This window comes from Salvelinus fontinalis, chromosome 6 (genome assembly GCF_029448725.1).
Source record: "Salvelinus fontinalis isolate EN_2023a chromosome 6, ASM2944872v1, whole genome shotgun sequence".
Lineage (NCBI taxonomy): Eukaryota > Metazoa > Chordata > Actinopteri > Salmoniformes > Salmonidae > Salvelinus > Salvelinus fontinalis.
Window position 1 is genome coordinate 19205394 of NC_074670.1, and position 11389 is coordinate 19216782.

An 11389-nucleotide genomic window follows, 5' to 3' on the forward strand; every position below is an offset into this window, starting at 1 on the left:
AGGTTGAGCGTCATTCACTAGCACTGAGCCCAAGAAACCAGTGGAGGGGTTCTGTGTCAGTACCCTGACAGAGTCAATAAAGTGGGAATTGAAGGCTATTGCTATTTCGACTGCATCCTGTGTTAGATTGTAATTCACCATGATTTCTAGTCTTTTTGCAGTGTTACTATGGTCTTTCCCTGTTAACTTTTTTAGATTCTCCCAGATCATTTAATCATTTAATTGTTTAGTCATTTAGTAATTTAATTGTTATTCATTTGTAAAAACGTGTAGAATTTTCTTTTCACTTTGACATTAGGGAGTATTTTGTGTAGATGAATTATATAAAAAAAAAATATATATTTCTATCCCACTTTGAAACGCAAAAGAACATGGGAAAAAACTCCAGGAGGTGCAGACTCTAAAGGCACGGTACATATGAATCAAACAACATCTAAACGTACTAAACACACATGGATAAATGAAAATCAAGAATTTGCGCACAAAACGATTGCTCCAAGTCTTCTTGAGAGAGATAACGGCCAAACATAGATGGACACATTCATATGAAACAAGGACACATTTTTGCAGCCTCGAAATAGTCTTGATGTTTCCTTTCCTTGTCTCTTGTAAGTGACTGACTCTTCAGCTGCAGCCATGATAGAATGGTAATAATAATTTGCTTGATGATGATAATGCTGCTGGTGCTAGACATGTTTTACATTCTTTTCTGAGACCCAGTGTCCTTCTAGTGGTGGAAATATGCATTGACGTACTCCATACAGTTTTAGAGTACATGGATAAATGCTACGGTAACTGGTTTCTTGTTACCATGTATGTACAGTACATTCTATGAGTTAGTTTCCCTGAGATGTAGTTGTTTGGTAGTAAAATGATTCTCTGTTGACATTACATTTGCTTTCAAGCTAGCTCAGGTATGGCATGTGTACAGGTAGGTGCTGCTGATGGTCCAGTCTGGGGGGAAGTCCTGCAGCGGGTGGTTCTTCAGGTGTTTCTGCATGGCAGCCAGGCTGCTACAGAACTCCAGGCAGGCAGTACACTGGTAGGGTGTGGCCCCGCCGTGGGTCCGCAGGTGCTTGATCATGGCTGAGTAGTCCCTTGACCGCTGGCCACACAGACGGCACTCAAACGGCTTCTCTCCTGGGGTTGACATTGAGAGTGAGCAGGCAAGCACATACACAATAACTGACACATTGAAACACAGACCCACGCCTACACCCACACCCCCAACCACACACACACACACACACACACACACACACACACACACACACACACACACACACACACACACACACACACACACACACACACACACACACACACACACACACACACACACACACACACACACACACACACACACACACACACACACACACACACACACACAGGGGGATATAATACCTGTGTGTACCCGGTGGTGTGTATCCAGTTGGTGTTTGAGGCTGAACCTCTTGGAGCAGCGTTTACACTGGTAGGGCTTCTCTCCTCCCTGATCTCGCCGGTGGGACGGCAGTGACCGCTCCACCTTGAAGCCACGATCACAGTACTTACACCCCAGAGAAGTCTCACCTGAGCCTGGGGAGGAGAGAGCAACAAGAGAGAGTGGGGGTATAATTGTAATCATTGTAGGACTTGGGTCACACTCATGACTGTAAAGGCTCACTATTGTCATAGCAGGAACCTTCTTCACTCAATATTTTTTGTTGTCTTCATTTGTGAAGATAAATTCAAAGATTACTTTTTTTATTTTATTACAGTGGGTATTGTATGAAATGGTATTATACAACTGTTATGTAGCCTAATTGTGTTTGTCACACACCTAGATAAGGATACCTAAGACCTCCTTTTACCAGAAATAGTTCTATAAATACACCACATCCTTTCACAAGGTTCAAATTGACAAGAAGAACCTTGGTTTCCTCTCATCGTGTACCTTTGTATTTCTCTATAATCTGACCGAGGTGTGATTCTGAAGTAGAGCTGTCATCTCTCTAGCCCTTTGGTGGCAGTTAGTGATACTGTTTTACACAGTTACTATGGGGCCCTGTAGAACACATACAGGATGCTGAATAGGGGTGGGGAGGGGGGGTGGGGGTGGGGGGGGTGGGGGGGGAGATTGAGATGATGAGAGAGGGAGCGAGGGAGCGAGAGAGAGAGAGAGGTGCGGGAGAGCAAGGACCAAGACCACAATAAAGCGTTCACTCCTCTCTCGCTACAATTCAGCCTGTTCTCAATTAGCTTCCTGTCCAAACCTTCCTTGGCCTCTCGCTTAGAACACACAAACCTCTGATGTCTAAGCTTGTAAGTATCCCACTAATGGGGACTAAAATGATCAAGCCTGATAAAAGTGACCAGTTGAAGTCAGTGAAACGCTCATTATTCATAATGTGTTACTCTTGGCTGTCCATTCAATTTGGTGGAGACAATCAGTGGAGATAATCTTGAGTCACATGAATAGCGTCTCTCAGTCGTACTGTAACGAGCGAGTGACAGTGCTAACCCCATCACACAAACACAGACTGTAAAGATGTGAGGCTGATTTGACCACCCTACATAGAGTGAAAAAAAGATGTAAGCTTTTTTGCCTTTGGCATTGTATCAAAACCACCAGCACATTGCAGAACGTACTGTTTGTTCTGCCAGCTTACCGCACTGCTGCACCGCCAGCACAAAGCCACAACTCACTCACTCACTCTGTCTGTCTGTCTGTCTGTCTGTCTGTCTGTCTGTCTGCCTGTCTGTCTGTCTGTTTGTCTGTCTGTCTGTCTGTCTGTTTCTCTCTCTCTCACGCTCACTCTCTCTCTTACTTTCTCTCTCCCCCACTCTCACTCTCTCACTCTTTCACTCTCTTTCTCTCTCGTTCTCCCTAAGACACGCTTCTCTCTCTCTCTTTCTCTCTCCTTTATCTCCCCCACTCTCTCTTTCGCACTCTCTTACTCTCTTTCTCTCTCATTCTCCCTCAGGCACTCTTCTCTCTCTCTCTCATGTTTCCTATATGCTCTGTCCCTATGACGATAGAGGTTAAGGGTCACACTTTGTTAGATATGTCACTGCAATGTATCCATTAGAATTTTAAGAATACAGTCACGTCTTATTTCTGTACAGCTCCCAATACAATATTCACATTTTGAGATTATGCTTTTTGCAATGTACCCCAGTTAGAGGTCTAGTGAAAAAGCACTGAGTGAATGTTGTGACCTTACAGTACCTGAGGGGTTGGTGGTTGAGGCCTGCAGCCATGAGCTGCCCAGGAGGACCTTGCTGCAGTGCTGACAGTCCTGGGTTCTTCCTGGACACTCCTGGGAGTATCTGGCCCCATAGAAGACAGGTTTAAAATAAAACTTAATTTAAAGGACAAGTCAATGTAACTATTGTAAGGCAAACACGTGAGCATGGTGGTCACCGAACCACTATTAGATAACCCAGTTGATGTGTTGCAATGAGTGTCATGCCAAAGCAGATTGATTTGCACACCATCTTTAGACATCCTGTCCTTCTCCCCTGCCTCTCCAACCACAGGCTATGTGTACCTGTCTATTGATGTCAAATGTAAGCACCCAACTGTCGTAGGTTGGGGTTCTGAGGAAGAGGCCAGGCGTTACAATGGTACTGTATGTTTAGTGTCACATAGAAAAGGGACTTTCCACAGCATCTGACGCACTTTGTTAGCTAGACTGAAAAACCATAGGTGAATGATTTTTCAGAGATTAAAGGAAAAGTGGTAACGCTCTTCATGGCCCTAAAATCCCCAAAATAAACAAGTGACAAATCTGCTACAAAGTCTGCTTGATGGTTTTCTACGCCACCTAAATGAAATGGCCAGAGATATCAGAAAAACCTCAGAGATCAGCAACAGGAGGGAGGAGGAAGTCAGAGAGATGTTGACGACCGATAGTTTCCACACTGAAACAGGATCACATAAACACAGTTTTAAGACTACTGTGTGTGTGTGTGTGTGTGTGTGTGTGTGTGTGTGTGTGTGTGTGTGTGTGTGTGTGTGTGTGTGTGTGTGTGTGTGTGTGTGTGTGTGTGTGTGTGTGTGTGTGTGTGTGTGTGTGTGTGTGTGTGTGTGTGTGTGTGTGTGTGTGTGTGTGTGTGTGTGTGTGTGTAATGTGCATTATGGGGACCTTATACCAGGACTGAAACAGTTTGTAACCGATCTATAGTGGATCTGAATGTCTTTCATGGTTGATATTTGCAAGGGAGGGGAGAAACTAAGGGGGCTCCCCCTTTAGATACTATGCAGACAACTGCTTTATAGAGCCTTCCAATTACACCATACTGTACATCATGTCTCTGCATTAGAAAACAGGAAGTAGCTTCACTGTAAAACTATAAACCAAATAGTGTGTAATGCCACCATCAAGGAACAGACCACATAACATGACTTCAGCAGCTGTTCTGTGGTTTGGACACAGCTAATATGAATGACCATCTACATCCATAATATACATCATGTGAATATGACAGACAGGAGAGGGTTAACTGGAGACAGGGGAAACTCTGCTTGTAGGAAAGAACAGGAGACTAGAACTTTCACTCAGATCCACCCAAACAACAATGAGTCAGATAGCTGTGTCGATATGTGCTACTTAATGTAAGCAAATTAGGGATATTCTGACCTATATTGTAGAAATGAGAACACGGAAAGAAGGAGAAGAATGAAGACCAAAACGTCTGTAGTATAAAACCCCTCCAGAGTGGTCTTACCTTTGCCCTTCCCCTGGTGCTCCACCTATCAACACTTTATCCATCGGGTCTCTTTTTCCCAGTAAACCTTGCGTCAGGATGTCCCCCAGCTCCCGAGACCCAGAGAGCAGGGGGTGGTGGTATGGATGCAGGATACCCGGGTAGCCCAGGACGGCGCTGTGGACCTGGGGCGGGCGTGAGGACGTTAGCAGGGGGTACATGTGGGGAGTGGAGAGGTGGAAGGGGTATGTCACCAGGTGCTGTGAGGGGTGAAGGGAAGAGGAACTGGCTGCTAGGATGTCGTTATAGTTCAAGGCCATCTTCCTCAGGGTGTTGACTTGTTGCCACATGACCCTCGACGCTGGGGGAGGAGGGGGAGGGGGTTGGATGGTGGCAGCAGTGGTGGCGATGACACTGTCTCTGGATGGAGGCGGTGTGGTGGTCACTAGTGTGGGTGTGAGTGGCTTTGGCCTTTTTCTCTGTGGGGGTGATGAACCAGAGGAGTTATCCCTAGTGTCAGGAAGAGTGGGGTCCTCAGTGAATGGGCTGCTCTGGGGCTCCAGATCAATGGAGGGAATTGTCTGGGGATCCCCCTCTTCTGGAATGGTACTTCCTTTCAGGGATTCTTTCTCATCTCTCTCCTCTGTTATCTGAAGTTCTCTCATTTCTGTAATTTCTCTAGTTCCTTTTGTTCCTCTCACTCTTATTTCTCTCAACTCTCTTCTCTCTCTCGTCAGGCACCCCAGATTTCTCTTCAGCTGGCTGCGACACTGCTCCTCCAGGGAATGCATCTCCAGGAGCTTGGCGGCCCTCAGAAGCTGGGGCAGATCATCCACAGGGACCTCCAGGGTCTCGGCGTATGCAAAGTCCAGGACCTGCTGGAAGGTGTGTGGAGAGAGGAGCTCCAGACTACAGTGGTAAGGTTGGTCGAGGCGATCAGGCTGGTCTGAGTATGCAGCCTGCAGGGTGAGCTGATGCTCCAGGGTTTTGCTAGCGCAGGCCAGCACCAGCCGATGGGCCCTGAACACCTGGCTCTCCACTGAGATGACAGCGTCACACAGCGTCCCCGAGCGACGCAGGACATCTGCCTGGCGCAGGAAGAGGGAGTACTGGGTGTTGTGAACTCGGATCATCTTAGAGGTCTGGAGGAGGAAGGGAGGTGTGATGGGAAGAGGAGATGGGCAGGTGAAGAGGAGATGGGCAGGTGAAGAGGAGATGGGCAGGTGAAGAGGAGATGGTTTAGAAACTGTTTGAGACAACTCCATTCAACCTATAGGAAAAAGTAGACAGTGAAATTATCTAAATGTGGTCCTTTTTTGTAATGTTTCTGAGAAATAAAAAATGTCAGATAGCAAGTTGGAAAATGTATTTGTATAAATAGGTAAATTGCAGATATTGGGTTTGTGATAAATAGATTATATCCCACGCCTCTGGTTCTTAGTGTTTTTCCATCGACGCCAGACGTTTAGGATGTTTTCAAGCTATCAGGGGTGAGAGAAGAGGGGGTTGGAAACTCAGAGGGCAGATCATATCACCTGCTGACGTAGGTTAGGTTGATAACGTGCTGTTGGTTACTAGGGTTTTGGAAATTCATAGCCCGAAAGGGACTGACACAATTCAAGAATGACTTAAAAAGTTCAACATTACAGAAGCAATTGATATGTCGATTATGTTACATATCAATAAATATTGAGTGGCATTTCACAGTCTGCAGCATGAAGTGAAATAAATCTCAAGAACATGTCGTATGAAATTATATCCATTCATGATATTATCTTTAAGTCCATTTCCCCTGAAGTCCTTGTTTAGCAATCTGGGGCTTAAAAGGTCTATGTCAATTCTGTGGTTGATGAAGTACAGCATATTTCACAGATGTTTTTAACACGTCTTATATCTGACCACTGTAGTAAAAATAAGTGGCGGAGGCTGTATGTCTGGTTGACGTGTGGAAATGTTATGTTTCATGTCAGCTTTGAAATTCATCTCTCAGCTATACGCTCAGAAGCCACAAACCTCCTAAGAATATGACACTATGACTAATGCCAGTACACACAGGCTTCACAGACAGACGACAAGTTTGTTTGATCAACAATAACATATAGTGTACTGTAATTTGGTTTAGATAGGCATCTACAGTTGTAACAGTGTGCTGTATGTGGTATAAATCAAGTTGTGCTATTGTAACATGCAGTAGTGAGTCTTGATATGACAGGATTGTGTCGAAAAGAAACGGGTCACATCTATTTACAAAAGTGGGTTAACCGCAGTTCTGTACTATATTGTACACAATCCTACTAAACAGCAGTGGTGAAAAAAGTACTCAATTGTCATGCTTGAGTAAAAGTAAAGATACATTAATAGAAAATGACTTAAGTAAAAGTGAAAGCCATCCAGTAAAATACTACTTGAGTAAAAGTCTAAAAGTATCTGGTTTTAAAGGTACTTAATTACAATGGTGGAAAAAGTACTAAATTGTTAAACTTGAGTGAACGTTAAAAGTAAAAATAAATGCTGTACATAAAATTCCTTTTATTAAGCAAACCAGGTGGCAAGAATTTCTTGGTTTTCTTATTTACGGACAGCCAGGGGCATGCTCCAACACACAGACATCATTTACACATGCAGTAGTTGCGTTTAGTCAGCCAGATCAGAGGCAGTAGGAATGACAACGTGTTATATTAATAGATGCGTGAATTGGACCATATAGCTGTACCGCCTGAGCATTTGAAATATAACGAGTACTTTTCGGTGTCAGGAAAAATGTATGGGAGTAAACCGTACATATTTTCTTAAGGATTGTAGTGGAGTAAAAGTAAAAGTAGTCAAAAATATAAATAGTGAAGTACAGATACAAAAAAAACCCGACTTGCTTACACTACTGCAAAACAGCTTAAAATCGACTTTATTTTTTAACTAATTAAAACCCCCTTCATTAAAATATCCAAGTGGTCAGTGATGTGTGGTTGTGTATCCTCTGTTCTGCTCCTCCAGCTGACCTGTCTCTGAGAGAACTGTCCCATGGAGCACTTTGGCACAGTAACCTCTGCTCAGTACAGTAACTCCATTTCTATCGGCCGACGGCGACAGTCGATAAGATCGAGAGTAGACATACCGGTACTGAAATGACAGCACTTTAATGTCATCGTTACTGTAATTGATGCTTAATCTCTCATGCCCAAGAACAGCCCTTAGCTGTGGTATATATGACAAAATATTTATTTTGACTGTTCTAATTACGTTTGCAAACAGTTTATAATAGCAATAAGGCACCTCATGGGTTTATGGTGTATGGCCAATATACCATGGCTCCATGTTGCGTCATGTCTGCGTTGCGTCACCCCCCACATTATGCACCACATAATGGCTTCACATTGTCCACAAATGTGGAATACATTTTCCCTGCCAAGACACACACACAAAGGCCAATCATTCAATGCTAAATAACGCTGGTTATTGGTGGGGACAAAACAGATCATAGAAATCATCATATTCTGATTTAAATGTTTTTGCTAAACTTTCTCTACACAACATGAGGGATCCCACAATCAAATTTTCGAATTTCTTATTATTGAGAAGCAACTGCTTTAAGTTAATTTAATTAAATTAAATTGACCACCCTTCTCGAAAATAGCAATGAAGTTCATGCGAAAGTGAAACTACAGATTAGCAGTTATCGTACAATTTCCAGCATCACTTTATCCCTATTTTTGTTGGTACAGTAATACTTTATAGGGTGCAAATTTATAGAACGTATTCACTGACATTAATTTGACTATTTACTGTATACTAGAGAATTGTATGAGTGCATTTTTTAAAATAAAGTCATGACAGAAATGATTGTCACCCTTGAAAAAGATGAGCAGTAAATACTGTATAAAATACATAATAGAAATACTGAGCTATATTGTATGCTGAAAAAAGGGGGACATTATATTATTTTCTACTAATGCAATTTTGCTCACAGAAAGAGATTTTGTTTAACAATAAATACTTTCCCCCTTGAAAAGATAGGGATCAGAAGTATTATCCTCTCTTTGTGAGGATAACGGCACTGAACCTTTTTCTAAAATGTTTTATGAGATTGGAGAACACATTGGGAGGAATCTTAGACAACACCTACGTACAGAATCTTTCCAGATCATTGATATCCTTCGTCTGCGTTTATGGAGTGAGGGCCCTCTTCAATTCAAACCACAGATTTCAATGGTGTTCAAGTCTGAGGTGGTCATTGCAAAATGTTGATTTTGTGGTCAATGACCCATTTCTTTGTGGAATTTGATGTGGGATTGGAGTTATTGTCTTGCTGGACAATTCACCTCTGGCCAAGTTTCAACCTCCTGTCAGAGGCAACCTGGATTTTGTGTAAAATGTCCTGGTACTGGGTAAATTTCATGATGCCATTGACCTTAACAAGGGCCCCAGGACCAGTGGAAGCAAAATAGCCCCATAACATTAAAGATCCACCTCCATATTTTACTGTAGGTATGCGGTTCTTTTCTGTTTATCACATCCTTCTTGCGTTTCCAGAGATGTCTAATTTCATGTCATCTAGCCATAGCACAATAACTCCAAGCACACATAAAATTCCACAAAGAAATGGTTAATTGACTGCAAAATTAAAATTTTGCAATGGCCATCTCAGTCTCCGGACTTGAACACCATTGAAAACCAGTGGTTTGAATTGAAGAGAGCCCTCACTCCATAAGCACAGACGAAGGATATCATTGATCTGGAAAGATTCCGTATGGTGGAGTTGTCTAAGATCCCTCCCAATGTGTTCTCCAGTCTCATAAAACATTTTAGAAAAACACTCAGAGCCATTATCCTCACAAAGGGAGGGTGCCGGAGTATTGAAAACAGGGGTGCCAATAATTTGGACCCCTATCTTTTTTAGAAAGAAAATATTAGTTGTTAAACAAAATATCTTTCTCTGAGCAATTGTATTAGTAAAAATAATACCATGTTCTAATCTTTTCAGCATAGCTTGAACTATTTATCTAATAGTCTTTTTTGCTAATCTTTATCAGGGGGCTAATAATTTAAGTCACGACTGTATGTTCCTTTACTGATACTGACATGTGCTATAGAAGTAAAATGCATTATTATTATTGACATTTGCAGGTAGAAATGTTACATGCAGAACCTTTAACAACAGCTTGATCCACTATCAATGTAACCATCCATACAAACTAATCGATCCACAAAGTTGAATGAGTAGATTTTCCCTGGCTATACGCATATAGAACAGTACCATCATAAATCAGGAACTGATGGCGATATGATTACTGAACATCACACATACAGTAGCGGGCTATATACAGACATTAGGCCTACAGTATGCAGGCCTCAATATTACCACAAGCAAATCTACATGTCCTCAATAGCCCATAAAGCTAAGGGGAAAACCTAGTGTGCACTGACATACCTTCAACATCCTCTGACAACACATGAAAAACCAGAGGGCCTCTCCTCTACTCACATGTAAAGGCTGGAGCTGCATGCGAGGAACCTTTTGAAGCTAAAAACCACAGAGACACCAGCTAGATGACAGGATCAACAGAGAGGAGATAGTGAAGAGAACGAGTTAGAGAGAAAGAGTGAGTGAGAGAGAGAAAGAAAGATAGATAGAAAGAAAGAGAGAGAAAATTTGTAAAATTGAGCAGAATGGCTTGGGAGACCATGCAGGGACGGAAAGTGTAGTAAAGCAGAGGTGTTCGGTGCGATGGAGAGACTCACCAGTTCACGAGTGACTCAACCCACCCACTGTGGAGAGTGTTGACCCTATAGGCATTGTGACCTGGCTGTTGAATGACAGGGTTGGCTGGGTGTCAGTTTAGGTAAGGGAAAGGGTGGTTACCTCTTCTCTCTTCTCAGTCCCTCCTCTTAACCTCATCTGGCCCTGATTGGTCTGTCATGGGAGCATCCGTGATATATGATTGGTTAGTACAGTATACAGAGTTGAACTGGCAAGTTATTGATCTTGGTTGATAATCTCATTTCAAAATAATGTGTTAGGCTAAGACTGACAGTTTGAAATGTAGCTACACACAGGTTATACCAGAGTAATCTCTTTAATCATATTTTTGATCTTATTCTAAAAGGCCCAAACATGTATTATTTTTTTCCCACTCACATCACAGTTGCAGGTTACTGAAATGTTGTAATGGGCTGAAGTACAGTGCTCAGAGAAAACCATTTGCACTTAGTTTAGCTTTGACAGGATTTTGAACGCTAGAGAGGCTGGAGAGGCTGTAACAACATAGAACCAAGCTAAAACCTGTCTACCTGAAATAGCACACGCATTAGCCTGATGGTGCTGCATTTCATGTGCGTGTGAGATGGCTGATGTGAAAAATATGATAAATGAATGATATAGACATGTAGGTTACTACAGTGGGGTCAATGGTCAGATCTTGCACTCTTTACAATGCATGCAGCATCTTTAGTAGTACGTTATACAGTAGTGAAGCTTGGAATTTTAAGGCTCTGTTTTTCAAAGATATTTATGTTGATTAAAGGACCAGTTCAGTCAAAATTCAGTTTGTATCATATTGTACAGCTGATGAAACTAACACTGTAAAAGGGTGAATACATTTGATCAGTGTTATTTCCTGATATTTGCTGGTTGAAAATACAGGACCTAACACGGTTTTGCATGGGTGGAGTTTCGGCTTGCCTGGGGACCAGGTGGTAA

At 42.5% G+C, this 11389-nt stretch overlaps 1 protein-coding gene across 1 annotated transcript; it reads right to left on the bottom strand.

Moving 5' to 3' along the window:
- Nucleotides 1–909: 909 nt before the first annotated feature.
- LOC129857269 (zinc finger and BTB domain-containing protein 45-like) lies at nt 910–10512 on the bottom strand. The gene is made up of 5 exons (XM_055925333.1): nt 10432–10512; nt 4717–5965; nt 3215–3315; nt 1408–1581; nt 910–1140 (listed from the first exon to the last, which is right to left on the bottom strand). Exons 2-5 carry the CDS (start codon nt 5958–5960, stop codon nt 911–913), a joined length of 1749 nt encoding a protein of 582 aa, XP_055781308.1. The 5' UTR covers nt 5961–5965; nt 10432–10512; the 3' UTR covers nt 910.
- Nucleotides 10513–11389: the final 877 nt, after the last annotated feature.

What these genes read in the sequence shown, in the direction of transcription:
- LOC129857269 (XM_055925333.1), bottom strand. Translation starts at nt 5,960, where the DNA reads ATGGAGTTGTCTCAAACAGTTTCTAAACCATCTCCTCTTCACCTGCCC. An exon ending in CTCAACCACCAACCCCTCAG is followed by an intron (nt 1,582 to 3,214) that starts GTACTGTAAGGT and finishes TCTCCTCCCCAG; the next exon opens with GCTCAGGTGAGACTTCTCTG. An exon ending in ACACCACCGGGTACACACAG is followed by an intron (nt 1,141 to 1,407) that starts GTATTATATCCC and finishes TGTCAACCCCAG; the next exon opens with GAGAGAAGCCGTTTGAGTGC.